The sequence below is a fragment of the Abramis brama genome, assembly GCF_963993115.1.
Source record: "Abramis brama genome assembly, chromosome: 1".
Lineage (NCBI taxonomy): Eukaryota > Metazoa > Chordata > Actinopteri > Cypriniformes > Leuciscidae > Abramis > Abramis brama.
Window position 1 is genome coordinate 64,870,798 of NC_139963.1, and position 27,413 is coordinate 64,898,210.

A 27,413-nucleotide genomic window follows, 5' to 3' on the forward strand; every position below is an offset into this window, starting at 1 on the left:
AACAACACAAAAATACTAAGTAAGAACAGCATTTTTTGCAGTGCAATAAATTAAGTGAACTTCACTTTAGTGCTGAAAAGACAAACACGCATTATTCCTATAGATAGATAGATAGATAGATAGATAGATAGATAGATAGATAGATAGATAGATAGATAAATAGATAGTGGTGGATCTGATCTATTTTCTCTGGGCTGGAGAGAGTAAAGCAGAACATTATAATCCATGTGTAGAAACTCTTCCTGAAGACATTTAATATCTGCTTTACAGACGCTCATTAAGTGTTTGCAAATACTTTCTGTTTCACCAAACTGGAGCAGATGTTAAATCATTTCAAAATACCTTATCTACAAGTGAGTCATGGATAATAGAAACCTTTTCAGTAACAAAACAATTGTTTCACTAATTTGAGACAGTATGATCCACAGTATATGCACTTCTCATGTTTCACACACACTTAAAGCAACACTTTAGTAGCTCCTCCTTTAAACACTTTAGTGTCACTATAACAACTCTAGCAGGATTTCAACACTCATTCGATCAGATGAGACAAAGTTACCAACCAGAGGAGGAGCTGATAGTGTTTAAAGGAGGAGCTGTAACTATATATAATGAAGAGAAAGAGCTGTAACTATAATGAAGAGAAAGACTGACAGAAACACAAAATGTTTGATAAGTGTGATCTGTGTCTGCTGGGACTGATCATTCTCTCTTCACTTCTCACAGGTAAAGAAATATGTATTTTCTCTAAAGACATTGTAGGATTGAAAATAAGACGTTTGCTTTACTGTTTTCCACCCCCTCTTTCTACCAAAATGACCATTTGGAGTTCATAAAGGCACAGAGGGTCTCTCTCACTCTATCTATCTATCTATCTATCTATCTATCTATCTATCTATCTATCTATCTATCTATCTATCTATCTATCTATCTATCTATCTATCTGGTAGGTTTGGTTTTTTAAGGTTTGGAGTTGTTTTAATGTGAAGTCTGAAAATACAAACTCCTTATTTTGGTTGCTGGAAGAACCCCTGATAAATGGTGCGAGACTGGATGTAATGAGCACAAGCAGCACATTTACTGAACTTTTGATTCAAGCTGAAATCACAACTTTAAAAAAAACTTGTAACTTTGGTGGGGGCTGAACTTGCAAATGCTGAAGAAGTGACTGCTTGTCTGAAGATGAAATCTGTTCGAACAATGACTCAAATATTACAGAGGATGCGATCTGCTCTTACATCAGAGGAATCTAATATGCTCAAAGACTATTGTGAAGGACTTATTTGTCCTAATGATTTGGATCCCTTTCCTAAAATGTTTTTATCTCCCAATTTAAATGATTATTCTGGAATTTTCCTACAACTAAAAAAGTTTGTGTTTAGATTTTAATGATGTTAATGGAAAACAGTTGTATAAGGCATGTGTAAAGTTTTTTAAACAAAAAAGGTTTACATCAAAAAGTCTATACACCTTGGCGTGATGTTTCGAGATTGAATGAAAACGTAAGACCAGAGTGGAGAGCGTTATAGAAGCCACCATTAACTAAAAAAACAGCTGACATTCATTGGAGGGTTTTACATGGAATAATCGCAGTTAATGCTTTCGTCTCCATTTTAAATTCCGAGCAAAGTCAAGATTGCCCTTTTTGTTCTGAAAGAGAGACTGTTTTCCATTGTTTTACTTATTGTTTCAGGCTAAAGCCTTTGTTTGAAATGTTAAAAGCAATTTTCAATTGTTTTAATGAAGTATTTTCTGTACAGATTTTAATTTGTGGTTTTAAATATATGAGAAGTAGAAGTGGTGAATGTCAGCTGTTGAATTTTGTACTTGGAAAGGTGAAAATGGCTATATACATTAGTAGGAGAAATCATGTAGAACAAAGATAGTGATGTGGTACAGGTGTTTAAAGTAATGGTGAAATCCAGAATTGTTGTTGATTTTCGATTTTATAAAGTAATGAATAACTTAATGAAGTTTGAATCTATATGGTGTTACAGAGAAGCCTTATGCTCAGTTGTGAACGGAGAGATGTGTTTTGCTGTAAGTTTGTAAGGAAGTAATTAATTGTGAAAAAATGTTTTTTTTTATGGTTGGTATTTTTTTTTATTGTAATAAAAGTTATTTTGAAAAATAAAAATAAATCTTTATCTCTCTCTTTGCCTCCTCTTTTCTATCTATCTGGTAACATTTCTATCTATCTGTATCTATCAGGTAACATTTCTATCTATCTGTATCTATCAGGTAACATTTTACATATATGCTGGGTACAATTAATGGTATAAGTTATCATCTCATACATCTATTTTGTAGCTATGTTAAGTATAACTATAACCATGTTGTCAATAAACCCTTTCAATTACAAATAATGTGCTAACTAGTTTTGATTTGGTATTGATTTGCTATATAATATAATAGTGCTATCTATTGCAATACAATATTGTCACTCTCTATAGCAACGCTCTCTCACATATTAATCTATTGTAACTGCGCTTATTTCTGTCGTTGGTATAAGTAGCAGTGGGTGGAATAGACAAGAAATGTCTTGTTGTGTTGTGATCTCAGAGTTGTGATCTCAGAGTTGTGTATTGATACACACAGATCATACTGTATTATTCCTGATACTGGACATAGTGTCACTCAAACATCTGATGATGAAGAATTATCTTCATATTAAGAGTGTCAGTGATTTGAACAGCTCTCTGATAAAGACTAATAGTTTATTCTGGAGAGTGTGTTGTTTGCTTTAAGAGAGGGTAATGCTGTTTATGGAGTTGTTTAATCCTCCTCTGCTGAGATCCTCAGAGACTTAATGTCTTTTATCTTCAGTTAATTTAATCTAATGCTGAGTTCACACTGCATGATTTTAGCCCTGATTTTGTTACTGGCAGTTTTTTTACTGCAATTTTTTTACAGTGTGCACTGTAACATATGGCCACTGTTAAATAGTTAAATTAGGATTGTGTTCTGGGGTGGTTCTAATGTCTCTAGCCTTCCTCTTGGTGTGTCGATCAGAACACAGGAATGGATCAGGACAGTCTGATTCGATCAAAGGGGTTTATTGTAGCCTGACTTCGTCATACTCATATTCTAGTCAGAATGTGAGTCTGATACTGCTCCATAGAGATTTGATTATGGGGCGTGTCTCAACCGAACCAGGAAAAAAAAACCCTCTGCACTCAATTGGATAGACCTACAACCAATCAGAGCAACGGAGTAAATGTTCTTCTACAGATGTTCTTCATTCATATTTTCAACCAACAAAATGTCGCGGCTCTCTGTTCCTCTTTTAAAATGAATGCGCTGTGGATATCTTCTATAACAGACGCGATGGCGGAATCTACACATGATGTTTCATAAACAAAGTTCGGGAGGAGCACGTACAAATAATCAATCCAATATCAACTTGTCATCAAACAATACCATGTCTAATGTTACCCTATCTATCAGCATGAGGAAGCATATTCACTCGGTCAACTTACCTAACACTCCTTTACAGTTTTTCAGCATCCCTCCAACACCCTGAATCCTCACTCTTGTCTTGTTCTCTCACAACCAGGAATACGGGGGAGTATGGCTACCGAGCCCACAGCCCTCTCCTCGGACAGCACGTCATATACGCATTTATTCTATCTGACTTATTTGTGTGAACTCGTGAAATCTCAATTCTCCAGCTGCAGTCGTCTTTGTTGTAAACTAATTCAAATCAAGCGCTCTTTGGTGACGTGGGTGATTACGTAACCGCAGATCATCTGTCCATCATCGATTAAAGCCCGCCCTGGCAATTTGATTGGCTCGGCCTTTTGGGAGCCGGGCATAATTACTCCTCAACGGATCGAGTCCAGACCGAACTTCCCGACCCAAAAATATTGTGGGCGGGGTTCGGGCTGGCACCCAGGCTAGGTTTATTGAACACTGAGGATTCGTTTGTCTGTGTGAGGCATGTATGGTTCTACAATAAAACATAAAGAAATAATTAGCATAACATGACTTGACTGTTATATCAAAATAAATCACACTATACATCACATTGCATTACACTATACAAGGTATACATAACTCCAATACAACGCAATTTGGCGCTGTTATTGTTTAAGTAAACATAATCGGCATTGAAACCGAAAGTGTACATAAACTGACAATGAATATCACACAGCGCACTATACAGAACTCCCCAAATGAACTAACAAATAATTAAGTATAGTATTATAGTAACATGAATAAACAGGTACGGAACAGGCTGACGATATCCTCAACTGTGATATTATATTGCAGCTCGTGAATGCGCCAAACTATCTTAGTTCTCACACTGTTCACTCAAACTACCTCCATAACAGCCGACAAATACCAAATTGCCTCAAAATGAAATACTATGATTAAGGCGAGACACGGCAGGCAAAAACATCGTTTTTTTTTTTACTGGTCAATTTTGAGATTTGGGGATATTTGTCTTCAATAACACGTCTTCTTTCAGACTTGTGTTGAAAAAAAGTCCGAAATACACATTTAGGTCTTTATTTTATTACACTTTGTCTGTTTGCGTCTGTAGATTTCTCATAAATTCAACAAAAGTTCGCGTTCTTAATCAACGTGCTGCTCCGCGATCTCTGCCGTCAGCCTGTCATCAGAAGCACCGTTAGGAAGCTCTCTCTGTTGTGTACAATCCTGTCGGATCCAAATATGGTCATTTCCTTTCTATCAGCAACCAATCGTGAAAGTAAAAGGGCTGAATGCGCAATCTCATTGGCTGATGAAAAATCTTTAAAGCCCGTTTTCTCAAAATGACTTTTCTCTCATACTCCAAGGACGAAATCTCCACTTCAGTAGCACCTATATACACCAAACTTTCCAGACTTGTACCTAGTTATATTATGAAGACATTTACAGAGGGATTTGTAAATATATTATTCCTAGCCTGATTTATATAACATTTTATTCCAAAAAACATGGCGAAAATCTTTTTTTTAAGGCTATTGACAGTATTTTCTGATTTACAGGATAACAAAAGTAGATATCCATAAATCCCTCTGTAATTTTTTTCCCATCTAATATGTGAACACAATGAAAAAATAATTTTTAACCTGGCTTTATCCAAAACTGAGATATCGTTTTTTAAAATATATGCAAATTAGTGCATATTTGATTAGATATTGCCTGATTTGCATATTTAAACATTAAATTACAGAAAACTTGTAATACATTTTTTTCTCATCTTAATGTAGGTAATCAACTGGGAAAGTTTCATGGTGATATCTGCTAGTTAAAAATTTTACCCTATTCACCTGTAGTGTCTCGCCTTAATAATGATTGTCTGCTGATCAAAACGGATACTCACAATCAGTAATAGATGCACACTCTAGCACACAAAATAAGGGTTATTTCTCCCGGTCCTGTGCGAGTCTCTCTCTAGTTTCATTTTACCTCAGGACGATGATTGACAGGTGCGCTAAGCCCCGCCTTTCCAACATTGCCGCCCCCAAATTTATTTGGAAATTTGCTCCGTTGGAAATTAACTCAGATTTTCTGTTGGTTGTTTTGACTTCCAGGATTCAAATCCCCTTCAGGGATTTCAGGAAGCACTATCATACGAGCTATAGGCCGAATATACGCTCTGCCTTTTATCTGTATCTCCACTGTTCTGACACGGCCATCGGCTCCTGGGAAGACTTTCAGGATTCTTCCTATTTGCCATAGGGACCGAGGTAGCTGGGGGTCAACTAACATGGCTACAGTGCCAGGTTCGATGTCAGGTGATGGTCTTTGCCACTTTCCTCTCATCTGCATTGCCGGTAGATAGTGCCTTATAAATGCAGTCCAGAATCTGTCAGCTAATAATAATAATAATAATAAGTTTAATTTATATAGCGCATTTTCCAAGCTCAAGGACGCTTCACAATGACAGTAAATAGCAAGCAGTTTACAAATAAACGGACAATGGACATTTGCCCAGTCCAAGTAGTGAGCGATTGCAGTTACAAATCACATTACATATGCAATACAAACATAAAAACAGAGGCAACAAACATTAATTACAGACAGCATGGTGGGCAGTTGGAGTAAAGGTGCAGTAGATTATTGGTACCTAAGTTAACATTGTGACTGTGTTATGTCAAATTAACATTTTCATGACTGATAATACTGATTAAACAAATGGGTTTTGAGTTTATGCTTAAATTCATGCAACGTGGTTGTTGTCCTGAGAGCCAACGGAAGAGAGTTCCATAGCTTAGGGGCTATAACAGAGAAAGACCTGCCACCCATAGACGACAGACGAAATCTTCGCTCACATAGGAGTTCACAGCCAGAAGATCGGAGAGTTCGAGGGGGAATATAAGGAGAAAGTAAGTCAGAGAGATAGGCTGGAGCAAGACCATTGAGTGACTTGAAGGTAAGCAGAAGAATTTTATAAGTGATTCGGGATGACACGGGTAGCCAGTGCAGTTTATACAGAATTGGAGTGATATGGGCAGTTTTTTTAGTGTAAGTTAGTAGTCTTGCGGCAGAGTTTTGAATATATTGCAAGCGTGAGATAGAGTGTGCTGGTAGTCCAGAAAAAAGAACATTACAGTAATCGAGGCGAGATGTGATGAACGCATGTACTAGTGCTTCAGCGTCTTTTGGACTGAGATAGGGACGGAGTTTGGCAATACGGCGCAGGTGAAAAAAGGACGCTTTACAAAGATGACTAATGTAAGCGTCGAACGTCAGTGCAGGGTCAAGAATAATACCCAAGTTTTTGACAGTGGCAGATGGAATTGTTGATGTAGCTTCGAGGTCAAGTCTGGGAATATTACTTAAATTTTTTGTTAGAGATGGAGGGCCAGTGATTAATATTTCTATACTAATATACTATACTAATACCTGGGAGTGCCTCCATCTCCGCTTTGTGAGAAGTTCAGACTCCGGATACACCACTTGGGGTAAGGAACCATCTGGCCGCCCCATCAGCAGGCAATTTGGAGTAACTGCGTCCAGATCAGCCAGATCTGCCGAAACATACCCTAAAGGCTTAGAATTTAGGATGGCTTCGATCTCAATCAAAACTGTCTGAAGAACTTCTTCTGACACCGTTTCTGAACCTAGGGTTGCACGAAGGGCAGCCTTTACAGACCGGATCTCCCTCTCCCATACACCTCCAAAGTGCGGAGAGGCCGGAGGATTGAAGTGGAAACTGATCCTTTGTTTGGCTAACAGCTGTTGTAAGTCTGGACGGAGTTGGCTGAAAGATTCCCGGAGTTCTGTCTCTCCACCTCGGAAGTTGGTGTCCTGGTCGGAATACAGTTCTGCAGGCTGGCCACGTCGACCAATGAACCTTCTCAGTGCCATCAGGAAGGCATCACTGTTCATTGAGGCCAACACTTCTATGTGCACAGTACGGGTGGTGAGACACTTGAATAGGAGATCCCACCTCTTCTCTGCCCGGCGTCCCAATTTCACCACAAATGGCCCAAAACAGTCCATTCCAGCTGAGTAAAATGCCGGCTTAAACAATCTGAGTCTTGGCGGAGGGAGATCAGCCATCTGATGCGTTGCCGGTTTTGACCTCCACTTACAACAGTCAAGACATGCCCTTTGGTGTTTCCTAATTGCCTCCCTGCCTCTCAGAATCCACACTCTCCTGCGGAGCTCAGCAAACACTCGCTCAGGTCCTGGGTGGTGGAGTCGAGTGTCATAATCCTTAATCAGTAGCTGAGTGTTAGGATGATGAGAGTCGAGTACGATAGGGTGCACGGTAGCTGGGTCAAGGGCTTCCACTCTCCTCAGTCGTCCTCCGACTCTGATAAGTTGGTTTTCGGAGTCAAATTCCGGAGAAAGACATAGTAATCGACTATTGGATCGAACTGGCTTGTTGGATTTTAGCAGCTGAAAATCCTCAGGGAAACTATCTATCTGTATCTTTCTCAGGGCAACAGTCTCTGCCTCTCTGTAGGTACTTGCCGGAGGAGATTTATCCTGGGCAGCCGCCCCATGCAGCTCCTGTGCAACTGCGTCCACCAAATCTTTCCAGTGGTTGTATTTCCTTTCATTTAAAGTTAATGGCCCCGTGTTAGTGATCCCACAGAAGATTCCTCCTTTAAGTTCAGCTGCATCTTCAGAGTTTGGAAAGTGTGAGGTGGGGTGAGAGGGCCACTCCTCCTGAGTTTGCAATAAGAACTTCGGACCTTGAAGCCATCTGTTGGGGCCGATAAAGTTTTGCAGTCTCTTGCCCCGAGTCAGGTCATCAGCAGGGTTTCCTTCGGAATTTATGTATCGCCACTCTGTCCGGTCGGTCAACTCCTGAATCTCTGCCACCCGGGTGCCCACGAAGACTTTGTACCGGCAGGACTCAGAAAGGAGCCAGTGGAGGACAATAGTGGAGTCAGTCCAATAGGTGACCTTGTCCCACTTCAGAGTGAGCTCAGTTGTGAGCAACTTCGCCAACTGTGCACCTACCAAGGCGGCACAGAGCTCAAGCCTCGGTGGGGCCACTTTAGATCGAGCTAGAAGAAAAGCAAGGTGGAGTTCCCCCTGGCAACCTTCCAAATGCAGATAAGCAACAGCCCCATATGCCTTCTCAGAGGCATCACTGAAAATGTGAATCTCCCGGCGTACATCTGAGGTATCCATATAGGAGGGGTTATAGCACCTAGGGACTGTTACCTGCGATAAAAATTTAAGCTCCTCTTCCCAGTCTGTCCATGCTTGCCTGAGCTCACCTGGGAGCTGTGGATCATCCCAGTCCCGGTGGTTTAGCCAAAGCTGCTGCACAATCACCTTGGCTCTGGTAGTATAGGGAAGGATGACGCCAAGGGGGTCGCACTGACTCGCCAGCACCCGGTAGATGCTCCGCATTGTCAAGGCATTGTATGTGACAGGTCGGTGTTTAAACCCAAGCTGGTCCAGCTCGCAGTGCCAGCTCAGGCCCAAGGTTGACTCTCGTGGGTCGGCTTTGTCTTGAGAAAGCCACAACTCCAGCTTAGGGGACCTGGCTTCTGGAGGTAGGTGACTGACAACTTCCGCTGCATTACTGGCCCACTGCCGGATGTCAAAACCGCCAGAGGATAAGAGTGCACGTAACTTATCCACTAACAGTCGTGCTTCTTGAACAGAACTCAAACTTTGTAGACAATTGTCCACATAGAAGCATCTGTCTACAGAGAATCTTACATGCTCATCAGGCGTACTGTGCAGTGCCACGTGTCACTGCAGAGTGAAGGATGCACAGCAAGGGCTGCACGTAGTCCCGAAAGGAAGTACTTGCCACTCATAGGTATCTGGAGGGTCATCCTTACACAGGTCACGCCACAAAAAACGTAGGAGCGGTCTGTCCTCAGGCAGTAACAGGACCTGATGAAACATCCCACGTATATCCCCACTTATGGCCACACTATACTCCCTGAACCGCAGGAGAACACCCAGAAGAGAAGGGCTCAAGACTGGACCCGGTAGTAAGGAGTTATTAAGGTTTAGCCCCTCATACTCAAAAGAATAGTTAAACACTAGGCGGTTCTTACCATTGTGAGTGACCATATGGTGTGGGATATACCACTTCTCTCCTGTGGCTTCCTCTCCCTCATTCTGCAGTTTGATGGCAGCACCAGTCAACTCCAGCTTATTTATCTCGGACTTATACACCTCCGCCTTCTCTGGTGACCGAACGAGCCGAAGCTCCATGCCTCTGAGACTAGGCATCACTGCTTCCTTAGGAGCACAGAAGAAGGGGAAGTCATTCCTGCGCAATAAAGGCGTTGCATAGCGGAGGATGCCGTTAACTTCAACCCGAGTCGTCTTAGTCTCCAAGAGACGGATAGCCTCTTGGTCCTCTTTGGATCGGGTTGCCTGCTTCTCACAGCGGTAAGGCAAGACATCAATCTACCACAGCCTTTCAACATCCTTCTTCAACTCAGCAGGGGTGAGGGATAAGAAGAAGCACTGTTGTGGTGACAGCTGATCCTTCAAGAATTTTGCAGGTCCCTGCAAGGTCCATCCGAGCCTTGTCTGAACAGCTGCAGGTCCATCAGAGGGGCCCAGACGAACAGGTGATATGGGAGTAATGAGGTGCGTATTATCAGCTCCAATCAGTAATAGTGGGCGTACTCCATCGAAAGACTGCAGTGGAAGGTTCTTCAGATGCTGATACTTCTCCAAGACACTCAGAAGGTAAGAATAGTCTGCTAGACCAAGGCACTCGGCAGTGAAGGCAACTGAGATTCGAAATACTTTCTGTGGCTGAGTTACCGGAGAAATCTGGAAGGAGACTACGGCACCATTGACAGTTTGAACATCCTGGCGGATAGTACGCAGTGCTAAGCTCTCCATGGGACCATAGATCCCGAGTTTGGTGGCTGCAGGGGATAGAAGAATCGTCCTCTCCGAACCATCATCCAGGACGGCATAAGTATCCAGAGTCTTGTCGTTGTGACGAAGCAGAACTCTAACAACCTTGAGGAGAACTTTCCTACATCCTGTAGGTTTATCCAGATACAGAGTCTCAGTCGCTGAATTAACCAGACTAGATCCTTCAGTCACCGGTTTGGAATTCACTTCATGAAGGATTTGCAGATGTCCTCCTTTGCAGATACTACATGGCTTTTTGAGAGTACATTTAGCCGCTGGGTGTGCACGCCCACAGCGCCAACAACGGTGATTTGTCTGGATCCAATCTTTGATCTGCTGTTTGTTGAAGGACTTGAAGGTATCACACTGACTGAGGTAATGGTCATTTTTGTCACAATACGGACAGAAAGCTTTGGGCTGTGCTTTGGTGTTCCCTGAACTGGTTATTGGAATCAGAGCTGATCCGGTAGGCAATTTAGCAGGGCTATCATCAGATCCATGAAGTACAGTAGCTGAACGTCCAACAGGGTTTGTCGCTCTCCCCCGGTCCGTCTTCTGCTCTACCCTCCGCCGGCGGTCCGAAGTTTGACTCTCACTGCTCTGACACCACGCTTCATACTGTAACCATTCAGAGAAGTCTAAGAGGTTATACACTGCACCAGGACGACGAAACATATGTCTTCTGAACTCTGACCTCATTTCAGGAGGTAGTTTGATTAGCAGCCACTCCACATGTGAACCACACCTCAATTCCGCCTGACCTTCATGGCCCAAAGTCTCCAGCATACCGACAAGGGATCTGATTTGCAAGGCGAACTTGTCAAAGGCTGCTGTATCACCTCGTCGTATATCAGGAGCGTCCATCACTTTAGCTATCCTTCTGAGGGCTAGCTTGTAAGGTTGTCCGAACCTCTCAGTCAGAGCTGCCATGGTATCACTATACGCGAACGGTGAGTTAAGATAGGAGTCTGCTACCAGGCGGGCTTCATCTAATCTCAAATGATCCATCAAGATCTGATAGCGGAAGAGCTCAGTAGCATCTTGAGGTAAAAGGTTCTCCAGAGCAAGCTTTAGTCTGGTGAACTCACTAGGATCTCCCGTAATAAAGTCTGGAATGGTTGGTGTAGGCCCACGGTAGGTCTTCTCTCTCTCATCTGGATGTAAGGTTGGAGCTCTGGGCATAGGTGTCTGACACCTAGGTCTCCTTGGATTGTAGCTTTCATTAGGTTGAGGCAGGTAAGCATCCCTTACATGCTCTGGATACCAACTTGGATCATGGGCGTAGGTACTGTACTCATTGAGTGGTGGAGGTAATCTGCGAGTCAGTGGGACAGATTCATCTGGATAGCTGGCAGGAGGGAAGTCGTAATAATTAGAGGGCTTAACTGACTGTGTGACTTGTTGTTTGGCAGGCAATCAAGTTTGTATATGATCTCTCATTACTTGAAGCTCACTAAGCATCTTACCCAGGAAATCTACCATCACATGTTCCCTTAATGGCTCCTCAGCATTCCTCTCTGGGTGGTTAGACAGAACAGAACGATCTCTATAGTCCACAGTCTGCTTTGAGGTCGGAACTGAGCTGTAATCCCCTCTAAGGGCAGATGAATCTGAGTTTACTGGTGCAGCAACTGTGCTGACCAACCGCATTGGCTGCCGGTTAGTAGATGAGTGGGGAAGTGGTGTTGGGAGAGACTCAGAGCGCAAGATGGGTTGCGAAGGCCTGCGTGCTGTTTTAAAGACCGTTCGTGGAGATGATTGAACATCAGTCTCTTCCCAAGGCCGATGATATGGTGAAAACTGAGGTTGAGTAAAGGGCATGGGAGCTTTCACCTGTTGTCTTTCATAGGAATGCCCTCTGTTATGAGCAGCTGGTGACCACTCGTCCACCACGTTCCAGGAATACTGACTCACGGGACTAGAGGCTCTGTCATAGAGGGAAGGAGAAATCCTGGCAGCATCTGATGGATCACCTCTCTGTAACTCCTCTGCAGCATAAGGCATCATTGGCTGACTGATCGGTCTACGTCGTGCAGCTGTGAGATCGTAGTCCTCGAGATAGGCGGGAGGGCGAACATGGCGTTGAGGTCTGCCACCATCTGCATTTACCCCTTCTGGCTGCATATTAGACCTGATGGATCCACTTTATCCAAGAGCAATGGCCAATATCCGGCTCGAAGGACCAAATTTGTTAAATAGTTAAATTAGGATTGTGTTCTGGAGTGGTTCTAATGTCTCTAGCCTTCCTCTTGGTGTGTCGATCAGAACACAGGAATGGATCAGGACAGTCTGATTCGATCAAAGGGGTTTATTGAACACTGAGGATTCGTTTGTCTGTGTGAGGCATGTATGTGTGGTTCTACAATAAAACATAAAGAAATAATCAGCATAACATGACTTGACTGTTATATCAAAATAAATCACACTATACATCACATTGCATTACACTATACAAGGTATACATAACTCAACTTTGACCGTTGACCAATACAACGCAATTTGGCGCTGTTATTGTTTAAGTAAACATAATCGGCATTGAAACCGAAAGTGTACATAAACTGACAATGAATATCACACAGCGCACTATACAGAACTCCCCAAATGAACTAACAAATAATTAAGTATAGTATTATAGTAACATGAATAAACAGGTACGGAACAGGCTGACGATATCCTAAACTGTGATATTATATTGTAAACACAGCTCGTGAATGCGCCGAATGTGCTATCTTAGTTCTCACACTGTTCACTCAAACTACCTCCATAACAGCCGACAAATACCAAATTGCCTCGAAATGAAATACTATGATTAATAATGATTGTCTGCTGATCAAAACGGATACTCACAATCAGTAATAGACGCACACTCTAGCACACAAAATAAGGGTTATTTCTCCCGGTCCCGTGCGAGTCTCTCTCTAGTTTCATTTTACCTCAGGATGATGATTGACAGGTGCGCTAAGCCCCGCCTTTCCAACAGCCACATTTTGACAGTAACATGCTGTTCCCTTTCGAGAATGGTTCTCTCGTATTGTGTTGCAAACGCTATGGGAAAACTCCTTTTCTCGAAAATATTGAAGCCTTTATTTTAAAACGCAGTGCAGCTGCACAGCGAGCACATCATAGCTGACTGAAGCATGCTGATTGGCTGTGCTGTGGCAACTGCACGAACATATGGCGATTCAGCAAGGACGCGCGGTCCAATCAGAGCGCTTGCAGCCTTGCTAGCCTTGCTAGCCTTGAGAGCACCAAAATGGGCATGGCTGAAGGGTACAAATTCAGAGAAAAATCGCCAAAGGACAGATTTTACCTCCTTCAGCGAAGAGAACTCACCTCATCTCGTCGCTGACCTTCTCCAGATCAAGAAGCCTCTCGCCGTTGAGCAGCCCTTCAGCGGAACCGCTTCAGCACCTGGCAGATTCCACGCCTTCAGCTGGCAGCCATTTCCCTGTGGCATCCGATGAGAATATCCTTTACATGCTTTCTAAAAGAGCAGAGCGAATTGTTTCAAATGGTGCTCCCCATCTGCGAGTCCTGCGGGATTCCCTTGCATGTGTCTGACAGACACACTCGGTGTGCCGTCTGCCTCGGTCCTGAGCACGCCAAGGCAGCGCTCACTAAAGGCGGCTGTCCCTCCTGTGACAGCATGCCCATCTCATAGAGTTTGGTAAAAGCTGTTCATTCATTCACACATAGAAACGCAATTCATATTTAAACAGTCTTTTTGCCACCTGTAGCTACATAACAGCGCGCATATGTGCATTCATTCATTCATACATAGAAACGCGATTCATATTTAAACAGTCTTTTTTTTCCAGCTGTAGCTACATAACAGCACGCATCTGTGCGTTCATTCATTCAGCGTGTGCAGACACTTGCGATTAGAACAAAGCATAGAACTAACCTATTCCTCAGCCGGATCCCTTTGCTCCTCGAAATGAAACTTCCAGCACTTCTGAGGTAAATTTTCCAGGATTATTATCAAGATAGTAGCCTATTATTCCTCACAGCGTCGTAAAGTACATGAGTCTGAAAGTGAACTCGCGGTGTGTGTGTTATCCAGCTGATGTGGGCGTTTCACAGGATTGCAGGATCGCCTCACATTTGCATTTGAATAGCGCGCGCTCTCCGTGGGCGGAGTCAAATTAAAACATAATGAGCTGAGATGAGAACGACTGACATCTCTCTCTTTTCATACAGATTACATAAACAGAGAATATTTGTTTTTTTATCAAAATTACTTCATTTAAAAGAAGAGAATTCAAGCTTCATGCCTGTGTGTCTGTATGCCTGTTTGACTGAGCATTCGCTGAATTATGGTTCATTTTCGGACACGTTTCAGAATTGACTTCACTGACAGAGAGAAAGCAGAACTCGCATCATGTTTATTTTTCTTTATTTGGCAAAAAGCACAACACTTTGCTTTTATTGTGAGTATACACAAAAATAATACACACTTAACAGGATCGATTGATGTATGAAACTTGTTTGTAAAATCAAAGTCAACAGAGAATTTGGACTCTCGTTTCAACTGATAAGGAAAAAAGCGAGCAGATCACACCGGCGTGATTACCGACCTCAGAGGGTTAACAGTGACTCATACAGAGCACAAATCGAGCAAATTTCTACACAAAAACATCTAGCAGGTCGGGCCCCCGAGTCTTGGCGCTCCACCTCCAGATGCAATCCAACCGCTGGCATTTCGGGCCGAGGCCTGGTGGGCCATCCCCAAAGTGTTCGACTGTGTGATGAATATCATAAAGCGAGTCGGGCCTCTACAGCCGTTATTTTCTCATTCCGAAGAAAGTCGGCGGCCTGAGACCCATTTCAGATTCGCCCAGGAGACTGGTTCTTCTCAGTAGATCTGAAAGATGCTTACTTTGACATCCAGGTGAACCCCCATCACAGGCCATTCTTGAGATTCGCCTTCGAGGGGCAAGCATATCAATACACAGTCCTACCATTCGGTCTGTCTCTAGCGCCTTGTACATTCACGAAGTGCATGGATGCGGCTCTCTCCCCCCTGAGACAGCAGGGGATTGTGTATCCTAAACTACCTCAACGACTGGCTCATACTGGCCCAGTCAGAGGGGGAGTCCCTTACTCACAAAGCCTGGCTCCTCGGCCACCTAGACCGCCTTGGGCTCAGAGTAAACTTTTCCAAGAGTATGCTGTCCACCAGCCAATGGACCACGTTCCTGGGAACAGTTCTCGACTCTGTGCATATGAGAGCATGTCCCTCACCAGATCGGGCTCTCTCAATCCAGTGTCTTGCTGCATCATTCAAAGTGGGCTCTCTCACGCCCCTCAGAACGTTTCAAAGGGCTCTGGGCCTTATGGCCTCTGCATCGTCAGTACTCCAGCTAGGCCTACTGCGTATGCGCCCCCTTCAGCTGTGGCTGAAGCCTCAAGTTCTAGCCCATGTGTGGTGTTCGGGCCACTTACACATCAGGGTAAACCAGCGCTGTATCAAAGCCCTGGCTTCCTGGAAAGACACCAGCTGGTACCAGCAGGGTGTGAGCATGGGTCTGGTTTCGAAACGGAAGGCTATCTCAACAGATGCTTCCAACCTCGGTTGGAGAGATGAGGTCGAGCTCGGAGAAACGCCTACACATCAACTGCCTCGAATTGAGAGCGTTTTTTCTAGCCCTAAAAACCTTCCTTCCGCATCTGGCGGGACACCACGTCTTGGTCCGAACAGACAATATGGCAGTGGTGTCCTACATAAATTGCCAGGGTGGCCTCAGGTCCCGCAACCTGTTCACCATGGCCGAACAGCTCCTGTTATGGGCCAGTGATGCGCGGGTTGATCCAAAATGAGCGGGTGCCTGCGGTCACCCGTGGTTACCCGCGGTTACGAGTCATCTAAAAATATTTTTAATGATATTCTGGTCGCGGTCGGTCAGGTCGTTTGAAATAGAGATGACAATTAAACCTTTGTAATTTATATAGTACTAGGCACAATTTTCTATGAAATACATAGGCCTACACTTTATTGGCTGAATAACTGGCGCGAAGAATCGAAGATGACGCACAAGCTCAGTCTGCAGGTAGAGATGGTGGCAGCAAGAGAAAAGGTGAAGACTGGGGAGAGACGCACACTTCGATTAGACCAGTGGTTACAAATCAGTTCATGGAGTCTCTCCTAACAAGCTGATTATCTGGTTCAGGTGTGTTAAATAAGGGAGACATACAAAATGTGCAGAGCAGTGGGTCCCGAGGACTGGAGTTGAGAACCACTGGATTAGACTAACACATGCAGCATCTTAATTGTTAAGAAAATGAAATGAAATAAATTAATAAATCAAGCCTTTATTACATAACACTAGGCTATATCATACAGCATTCAGAAAAAGAACAGTTCGCACTCCTAACCGTACGTTCACACCGCCGCCGACTTGAGCTGCAAAGAAGCTCTGGCCGCTTGTCAAAAAGTACGGGGAAGCTTGTTGACGCTTTGGCCGAGCAGCATTCTATGTTCGATCATGGGAGAAGAGAAGTGTCACACCATGAAATGTAAACAGAAAAAACAAGCAATACATTGACATTAGAAACCTTTTATAATGACAGCATTTTTATTACCGTTTTGGTCACATTTGGTCGGGAAAAAAAGAATACTTAGCTATTATTATTATTATTAATAGTGAGTGCGCGCGCGCGGCCGGGGCTCACTCTCTCTCTTTCTCTCTCTGCTCGTTCTTATATATGCCCTGTCAAGCAAGCCCTGTTAAACTGACAGGACTTAAAAACACATGCAAATGATAAACGTCCACTCTATGATGGTTAAACTGTGCAATTAATCCGATAATGATAGGAAACCCAGCAGCGGCCACATCCTCCCCGCACCCTAGTTCCTACATCTATGGCCCAATGACGCTACGATGAGCATTTACTACTTTTAAAAAATGCGGGTCAGGAAGCTGGTCGGGTACAATATTTTCTTCTTTTTTTTTTGCGGTCCGAGTTGCGGGCGGGTTAGTTGAAAACGTCGGTCGGGTGCGGGTTGTTTATACATTGACCCGCGCATCACTGTTATGGGCTTACGCCAACCTCACTCAGGGCAGCTCACGGGCACGCTGAACCAAGGGGCAGACATGTTATCTCGGGGCAACATTCCCCCATAGGAATGGTCTCTCCACCCCCAGGTGGTTCTCCTATTGTGGGAAGTCTTCAGCAGGGCAGAGGTTAACCTCTTCGCCTCAGAAGACAACTCTCACTGCCCAATCTTCTTTTCGAAGAACAGGGATGCGCTAGCCCACGACTGGCCCAGCCTTCCCCTATATGCATTCCCCCCAGTCTCGATGCTCCCTCAGATCATCGAACGGATCAGGGACACCAAGTGCGCAGTCCTTCTTGTGGCCCCCCTCTGGCGAACCCAGATCTGGTTCCCAGAGCTGATGCAGCTGTCAGCGACAGCTCCATGGCCTATCCCGCTGAGGAGCGATCTCCTCACGCAGGCCAACAGGACTATCTGGCACCCACGTCCCGACTTGTGGGCCCTCCATGCATGGCCTCTCAATGGGTACCCCAGGACCTCCCAGTGGGAGTCCTGAACACCATAATGGAGGCTAGAGCACAGTCTACTCTACCACCTCAAATGGTCAATGTTCTCCAGCTGGTGTTTAGCTCGGAACCTGGACCCACACAACGGCAAAGAACCCATGATACTTTCCTTTCTCCAAGAGCTGTTGGACGCGGGCCGCTCCCCCTCCACGCTCAAAGTGTACATGGCAGCTATGGCAGCTATGGCAGCTTTCCACTCACCAGTGGCTGCCGTCCCCTTAGGTAAAAGTGACCTGATTGTTCACTTCCTATGAGGAGCCAGAAGGCTTAACCCACCTCGGCCACCTTCGGTGCCAGCCTTGGATCTGTCGATGGTCCTTCGGGGCCTTAAGAGACCTCCCTTTGAGCCACTCCAGTCGGCCTATCTGAAGCCCCTCTCTCTTAATACCGCTCTGCTGTTAGCACTAGCGTCAGTCAAAAGATTTGGGGACTTACAAGCTCTCTCTATGAGCGCTTCCTGTCTTGAGTTTGGGCTTAAACGGGTTTGGGCCTTCTCTTTGGCTCTCAACGAAGGCGGTCGCATTTTCTTCCCCTCCTCTCCCTTACCTCCCCTGCTTTGCTCCTCTCGTCTCGTCTAGTCTACTGTCTTGTACTTTGAGAGACTCTCTCTGCACTGCTCTCCAAACTAAGAAATTATGGATTTGATCAACTGGTCTCTCAACGCAATTGACACCATCTTCTCGACGAGAAGCTTGGGTTCGGGGGAACCTGACTGCCCTGCCGTAACGTTCGCAGCTGGCTACACGATGGACGGTTGGGAGAGGTGGCGGGTCGTGTGTCTGGCGGCTCTTTCCGTGGAGGACATTGAAGATATCTACCTATTCGGAACCATGATAACAGGTCTTCTGCTGATTGGATTAGGCATTGCCCTGGTTTATCAAGGAATTAAGAAGACGGTGACAGCTGTTCAAAGCCCCACAAGGCTGCCAGTCATGATTGAAGCAGTGGGCAGAGCTGTCAGCACTCAGACTGTGTCTATGAACCACAATATGGTTCATAGATCTTGGAGAAGCCAAGATCTAATATAACATCTTGGAGAAGCTTACAGCTTTGCAAAGGCAAATGGATCGTTTCGGAGACCCAAATGGACCAGGAGTATAGCTGTGTAAATTGGAATGCGGCTACTCGCCCAAAGACCAAACAATCCCAATCTTATCTGCTTTCGGCCCCCCTCACCAGCACTGGCCTTGGCCGAGGCCGCTGGTGGAACAACAACTCCCTCGGAAGAGCACTGCAGCGAGACGCTTTTGCTTTCCTTCCCCCACTCCCCACTGACATCTGCTGATTGTTGACTCTGTCTGGGACCTGATCAAGGTTGACTCCATGGCACTTGCTGTGTATCGCTATGACAATCCTGCGGACTGAGGCACCAAGATTATGATGCCAGGCGTAGCGACTCTCCAGACCTACACATACACGAACTCTTACATATATACAGATATGCAATCACCCCCCCTCGCCTTCAACGCTTTGTACCACCAGTCTGACAGACGGGTCTGTGACCAGCGCCGAGAATGTCTGCAGGACCGGATGACTGCTTGCCTGTGCTGGGTTACCTCCACCCCCCACTCCCCTCCCCTCCCCTCCCCTGTTGCAAGTCTTGTGTGTTCATGTTGTAGAGTGTACTGACTATGTGCTAATGTTGCTGAGGTGTTTTTTTACTGTTCCCAAACTGTACTCCTTACAGGAGCATAGTCTGGGGGGTTGCCTTTTTTTCTCCTCACCTCTCCTCATGTCATGCTGTATTTTTCTCCTCAATCCTCTGTCTTCCTGTCCTGTCTACCCCCTTGTCATATTGTATGTATGTTTGTATGGACAGGTTGATGGCTAATTTCGATGGTACTTGTGGCTAAGTGACAATAAAGGCTACTACTACTACTACTACTAATGACTCCAAAGTCGTCCTTAAACCAAGACATGGATATGTACCTAAGGTGCTCTCAACTCCGTTCAGAGCCCAGGTTATCTCTCTATCGGCTCTTCCCCCACCAGAAGACGATAGTGACTCATACATGCTCTGCCCCGTTAGGGCTCTGAAAGTTTACCTGGAGCATTCTGCCCTGTTCAGGCAGTCAGAACAGCTCTTTGTCTGTTTCGGGGGCCGCACCAAAGGGTTTCCGGTCACGAAACACAGACTGTCCAGATGGATAGTGGATGCTCTCTGGCCTACACTTCTATGGGCCTCCCGTGCCCCATAGGTGTGAGAGCCCACTCCACAAGAGGCATGCTTCCTCCTGGGCGTGGTCAAGTGGAGATCCTATAGAAGACATTTGTGCGACGGCCGGCTGGTCTGCTCCGTCCACATTTGCAAAATTCTATAATTTAGAGGTTCCTGCCTTACAGGCACAAGTCCTCTGCATTTAGGACCCTAGCCCTTCGGGCCCAGACCTATATATCTGAGGCTCGCCCGCAGTGGCCCTCTGCACTTATCACTACTTGCAGTATATAACATCCTAGGACCTGACACTTCTGGTCCGCGATGGCTCAGACTACTCTGTTATAAGTCCCGGGGCTCCCTGGACATCTCCAGAGTAGTCACCAGCGAATACACAGCGTTTTAAAATAAAGGCTTCAATATTCTCGAGAAAAGGAGTTTTCCCATAGCTTTTACAATGCAGTACTCGTTCCCTTATCTCTCAGGGAACCGAGGTTACGTAAGTAACCATTTTTTCAACACAACTCTATTTATAGAGCACTTTCAACACCACAACTGGAACCAAAGTGCTGTACAGAAAATATAAAAAGAGAAAAATAAAAATAAAAACATAAAAACAACATATGACATACACAGGTTACAAAGCATATTTAAATGCTAAAGAAAACAAATACGTTTTAAGAGCACTCTGAAAAACACCCAAAGAAGAAGAAGATTTTACAGACAGAGGACGGTCATTCCAGAGCCTAGGAGCTGCAACAGAGAATGCCCAATCACCTTTGCATTTTAAACGGGATCATGGAACCATGAGGAGCAATTGATCATTTGATCGCAGAGATCTACTGGATTGACAGCGACTGATTAAATCAGTAACATACTCAGGTGCTAGGCCATGCAGAGACTTAAAAACATACAACAATGCTTTGTATTGAATTCTGTATCGTATGGGTAACCAATGTAGTTTAATTAACACTGGAGTAATATGCTCTCTCTTCAAACTATATTACCCAGCACACCTCAAGGAAAGTTAGAACTAAAAATAATCAGAATCAGAATAATTTTATTTGTCATTGTAAAAACATTGTAAAACATTGTCACAACAAAATTTAAAGTGCTACTCCTGGTGCATAGAATAATACATTCATACTTTCACTCACATCATACTCTCAGAAACATACCGACATAATAGGACAGGTTACAGAGGTAGTCTAAAAAAAAATCACTGTACTGAAAAGTGCAAATGCAGTGCAAAAGAGGCAAGATATTCATCATGATAAAGTCTTATTTCTGTAAGTGAGTGTTTAGATTTGTGATGGCTGTGGGGAGCAGCCAATGTTTTTTTTTTCCACAGAAAGGATGACCCTCTGCAGCGTTTTTTTTTTCTGTGCCACAGTGCAGCTTGCATACCACACTGTGATGCAGTACCTAAGGGAGACGCTGCTGGTGGCCTTTTATTGCTCTGTCATAGAGAGCATACTGACGTACTGCATCACTAAAAATTAAAGTCTTATAATCAGAAAAAAACAGTATCAGCATTCTTCACACTACCAACAGAGAATCCCAGAGATAATACAAGGTCAAGCGTATGACCACGTTCATGAGTTGGACCAGAAACACATTGTATAAAATCAAATGACTCTAATAAATTTAAAAAAAATCTTTGACCAGGGGCTTTGAAGGGCAGCACACATGTATATTGAAATCCCTTAAAATTTAAATTGTCAAAAGAGGGGAAAATTCCAGATAAAAATTCAGAAAATTAGGTCAGCCGGAACTGGGAACACTTCCCATAAATCCTGATGTACTCGTTACATCATAAGAAGAATGGCATCTATGGTGTCGTCTTGGCGGCCCCTAATTTAATAACAAATGATTGTTGCGACGGAAGCGAATCAATCAAAACTAACTTTAGCTGGAAAATAACTTTATTAAAGAACCGCTATAAAGCCAAAACAATCTCTGTTACCTTAAATTATACGTTTATCTCTGTAAAGATTTAGATCTACATTGTTAAAAGCGCTGTATAAATGAAGATGACTTGACTTGACTTAGTTGGGCTCTGGACCCTTGACTTTTGAACATTAGTTTTTCTTTGGCTGTGGTAGCTTTGTCTTTAAATACATTTGCTATTGCAAAAAAAGCTGAAAGAAACAGGATCAGATGACAATGGTTGCTTGTTAATGGTCACAATCATCATCTAGTGGCACGGATCTCATTTATTGTCTAATGTATTTTATCACCACAGTTTTTTACAGCGTGTATATTAGTCTTCTGGTTTTAATGCTGGTATGTTTTATGTTTTCATTTATTAACATAATGATCATGATATATACTGTGTTTCAGGTATCAGTGGACTGGAGACTCATGTGTTCATCAGTTCTGGTGAAAATGTCCGTCTGTCCTGTAATAAAACTCTTTCAGACTGCAAATCAACTACATGGAGTTTCAGAAATTCAAAGATAAAGGACATAGACACAGAGAAACATGAGAGACTGAGTCTGGAGTCTGACTGCTCTCTGAACATCAAGAACGTCACAGAAGAAGATTATGGGTTTTACAGCTGCAGACAATGTGTAAATGGACAGGAACAAGGAACTGGTGCTTATTTTTATCTGTATGTTCTTCATGGTAAGTTTATGATTATGTGCTCAATTTAAAATTCTCCCTTTAAACTCAGATGATGATTGAAGAGTCTGTGATTTGTCTTGTGTTCAGTTTCAGTGTCTCCATCATCATCATCATCATCATCATCATCATCATCTTCATCCTCACCGACTGAGATCAGTCCAGGCCGCTCTGTGACTCTCTCCTGTCAGTTGTATTCAGATACTGGATTCACCTGTGATTATTTGATCCGTTCTAAGGGATTTGAGCTGTTGTGGGTGAATCAGGCTGGTGTTGATCTGAAGACAGACTCCAGATATCAGATATTATCATCATCAGATCAATATCACTGTATCATCACTCTGACTACAACATTCCTGAATGAAGATAACAACAGAGAGTGGAGATGTCAGCTTACTCGCAGAAATCAACTCGAGACCTCAGTCAGATACACTGTCAAGTATTCAGGTGAGAAAACAGTGTTAGAAGAGCCTCATAATGTCAGTAACACTAAGGTCTATCAGTATCACTGAACCAGAACAAACTGAGGGAACAAAAGCTTCTTTGACTCTCACAGAAGAGTAACTCAAAGCATTGCTTCAAACTAATGAACTGCAGTGAAGGAACAGTCCAAAACGTGATGCTGGAAATAATAAAGGAATTGAAACTTGACAGCAAAAATATTAAAGGTCCCGTTCTTCGTGATCCCATGTTTCAAACTTTAGTTAGTGTGTAATGTTGCTGTTAGAGCATACATAATATCTGTAAAATTATAAAGCTCAAAGTTAAATGCCAAGCAAGATATTTTATTTAACAGAAGTCGACTACAAAAAACGGCTGGATTGGACTACATCCCTCTACTTCCTTCTTTAATGACGTCACTAGAACCGTTTTTTGACTAACCTCCGCCCACAGGAATACTCCCTCAACTCTACTGGCTACTTGCACACTTCTTATAACTTAGCCTACTGTGTTTACTCAGCTCTTACGGTGATTTTCTGAAGTAAAACTGACACTTCATCTTTTGTGTGATGTACAATAAACTTTATTAAACTCATCAGTACATGTTTGATCATCATTCGGACCTGGGGCCCGTTCTTCGTACGTTGCTTATTACATCCGAGATCAAATGACACATCCAAGATGATATCATCGTGCGAATCATGATCTGGCTAACTCGGTTCTTCGAACACACTTGCCGGATATGATTAGTATCGCTGGATTGAGTTATCTGAGATAATTGCGCGTTCATGCGCTGGTTAAAAGGGGATATGTATCGATAGTAGAAACATTGATCAGCAACGCTGCTATTGGCTGTTCAGCGTGTCCAAAGAGCACGCTCAGTTTTTCTCCTCAGCAGAGCAAGAACTAATAGTCGAAGTTTATTCGGAATTTTAATGTTTAATTTAAATGCCAGGGAACACCTCAAAGTCTGCAAAAGCCAGGAGAGAGGGCTGGCAAAAAGTAGCAGACAATTTAAATCCGTTAGAAGTGGCCACGTTAGATGTTTTTATCACATATTAGCCTATATTTTTGTATTTTAATAATTGCATAATTACTTTGTTCATTGTAATGTCAGAGTCACCACACTAGAACATGGGAACAAATAAAAGTGAAGTACAAAAATATTCTACATAATGGTAATTTTTAGTTATATTATAGTCTCTTTTATAAAAGGCACTGTTAAATAAATGGTTGTCTGATTATAAAAGCAACCAAGAAAAAAACTGAGAAAAAAAAGAAAAGATCTTAGTAGCCTACACTGTAAAATCATTTTTGCTGCATTAAATTAAGGCCGTATAGTCATTTCAACTGTTAAATCTTGAGTAATGATGAATTGCTTTGATTTGTGAAAGTGAAAAATTATAAACTTATGTTAATGTAAAAATATTTTGCCATGAGTTATTGATCACATTTTTCCCGAGTGTAGTTCATTGTAATGACATTGTGTTTTCCTCTTTTGTGCACTTTTACACAATACATCAACACTTGTATCTGTTCCCAAGAAAGTGGTGGCAATATGTGCAGTAAGTGGACATTTTCTAACTTTCCTAAGGAAAGAAAGTATACGACTTTGTAATGTCCATTTGTTTCCATTGCACTGGACAGTGAATAAACCCTCTCAGATAACTGGCATATGGAGGAACTAGCCTACCTGCAAGTGCATAAATAACTTTACTTAATTTATACGTGTATGCTTTATGGCTGCAATATAAGTTGCAGGATTCCACATCTACAGAAAGGCCTACAGAAGAGTCTGCACAGACAGAGGAGGCATAGGCCTACAGGTGGGCAGTGGATAGCCAACTTTTCCTTTTTATTTGTTGCATGAGACATGTGTCTAATATCTCTTGTTGCAGGCACTTGACCACTGGCTTTTCTTTACAAAAACAATTGAAATAAAACTCAAGGAACTAAGCATATTTGTCTTTTATTATAAACATTTAATATTTTTTTTGTTTGGTAATGTTGTGTAATATGGCACATGCAACAATGTCACAGGCCCTGTCAGGTGTGCAACCCTCAGACTTTTCAGACACTGACATCTTCCCTTTAGTTAGCCAAAGTTCATTTCATTGTGTGCCCTTGTCCTGGCTAGAGCTGCACTGTAACTGGTTTGGGTCAGGGAATGGGGTCATAAAACACCTGTCTGCAGGCAGGAACATGTCATAATCAGCTATGAAAAAAATGCAGTTCTGTTAGGATCAGCATAAGTGTATGTAATACAGTGAGCTTGATATTTAATTGTGGAACTTTCCTTACCACTTTCAAATAATGTGCATAAATGTAAATCTCTGAAAATGCTTAAGTCATGCACAGATCCTGGCCATTTTGCTTTCACATTTGTGATATGGAAGATTTTAGTCAACTGCCTTTTTTTTTTATTAGATATAATATTACTAATCTGGAATATTAAGAATCACAATAGTAAATGGGCTGCACATTTACATTGTGATCCAACTTTCTGTTCACATAATCATTGAGGCCTTGATGGCAGTCTATGGTCTAGCAGCTAGTCTGTACCAATCACGTTAGTGAAGCCTGAGTGACATATACTGTAATCGGCATGGTCATGATTGCATGATCTTCATAAAAAATTATGATAGCCTAAAAAAAAACTGCTTTAAAAAAAACTGCTTTACCACATTGGGTCTTAAGTGGCTTGGAAATGCCACAAAATCTCCAATAGTGTAAAAGAAAGAGCCACTCGCAAATAATCTTAGGGCAATGCAAACAGTTTGTGCTGTAGTTAAAGCCCGACTCCGACAAGTCGAAAATAAATGTGCGTTTCCAACAAATTAATAATGTAAACGACAATCTCACGAGTCACAAGAAAAAATATATATCTCATAAAGTGCACTATCGCGCTGCGCTGGACTTCCTGTATCAGCTCCGCTTATGAGCCGCAGTCTAATCCTGTTAACATGAAATAAGCCTGCTCCCGAGCAGGTTTAAGATTGCGCACCTGTTGCTATGACAGCAAGTCCAGGATGAGCGTCGAAGAACCAAACAATCCAAGATCATGCCAAATCGTCAACAATCAAATCCAGCTAAGTGAGTTAGCGACGTACAAAGAACGGGCCCCTGGTCCGAAACAGCAGACTTGTAGGCTATTAATAAATAATGGATACATACAAGCAGATGACAAATACGTTATAATAACCGTAATTAAACAACTAAACTATACCTGTTTCATCTCTATACAGCACTCTGACTCTGTAGGCATTATTGTCCGACTTGAAATGAACACCGTTACTGAGAGTTTCTGATATTATCATCATTCCGTGAGATGAAATTGTCCTGAGAGACTGAGCGCGAGCTCATGAAGCTCCGCCCCCTGTGTCGTCCAGCAGCAGCTTATTTGCATTTAAAGGGCACACACTAAAACAGCACGTTTTTCTGAGCCCCAAAAAATGTCAATTTAAACATGCTGTAAAAAATGATCTGTTGGGTATTTTGAGCTGAAACTTCACATACACACTCTGGGGACATCAGATACTTATTTTACATCTTGTGAAAAGGGGCATAACACGGGACCTTTAACTTTTTATGTAATGTGATGATCAAAGTTAAAATATGATATCTTGAGTGTTAACTAATCAAAATATGATTGTCATATTCTAAAGTATGATTGTCACATTGAGTTGTTGTTTTAGTTTCATTTCATGGACTTTGATGGTGTGTCCCAATTAGCGTACTTATGCATATTCCAGGACATGTTTAGTATAAACAGTGAGAGTAGTGTGTTCATATAACACTCCGTTTCTTTCACTCGATTCTCACAGAAAGCGTCACATGAAGACGATACGTTGAGCTCATCCATGCAGCGCATTCACTGTAGATCCATGAAAAACACCAAACAGACATAAAATACTGCTCATCCACTCACAAAATTATCAAAAAACATACATGTAAAAGTGAACAAAAAAACTTCCTGTTTCGAATGCGCATGCGTCGCGTCTGAACGCGTTGTTGTCTTTGGAGCTCCCGATTGATTTATAATTCTTGATTTCTCTTTAAACTCACTTACAACGAACATTTTCTATTTTTTCTCACCTCATAGTTACAACGCGGACTGTTGAGCAGACGCGTCTCAAGCCTATTAGTGATCCAACGTCGGATACTCTTATAGGTTACTCCTGTGGATCACGGCTGAACGCGTCTTCTCCACACTCACTTACGGTACAAACAAACATTTTTTCGCCTATCGTGCGTCTACTCTACACCTGTACCACTAAAAAGACGGATTATATCCAAGACTTCAGTCATAAATTAG

At 43.0% G+C, this 27,413-nt stretch overlaps 1 protein-coding gene across 1 annotated transcript in view; it reads left to right on the forward strand.

The window, feature by feature from the left end:
• Positions 1-484: 484 nt before the first annotated feature.
• LOC311078436 (uncharacterized protein) overlaps positions 485-27,413 on the forward strand; it is a 50,102-nt gene continuing 23,173 nt past the window's right edge. The window contains exons 1-3 of the mRNA XM_084107228.1: positions 485-726; positions 22,376-22,660; positions 22,748-23,104. Coding sequence (XP_083963354.1) covers positions 666-726; positions 22,376-22,660; positions 22,748-23,104 — 703 coding nt within the window. The 5' untranslated portion in view covers positions 485-665. The remainder of the gene's footprint in view (positions 727-22,375; positions 22,661-22,747; positions 23,105-27,413) is intronic.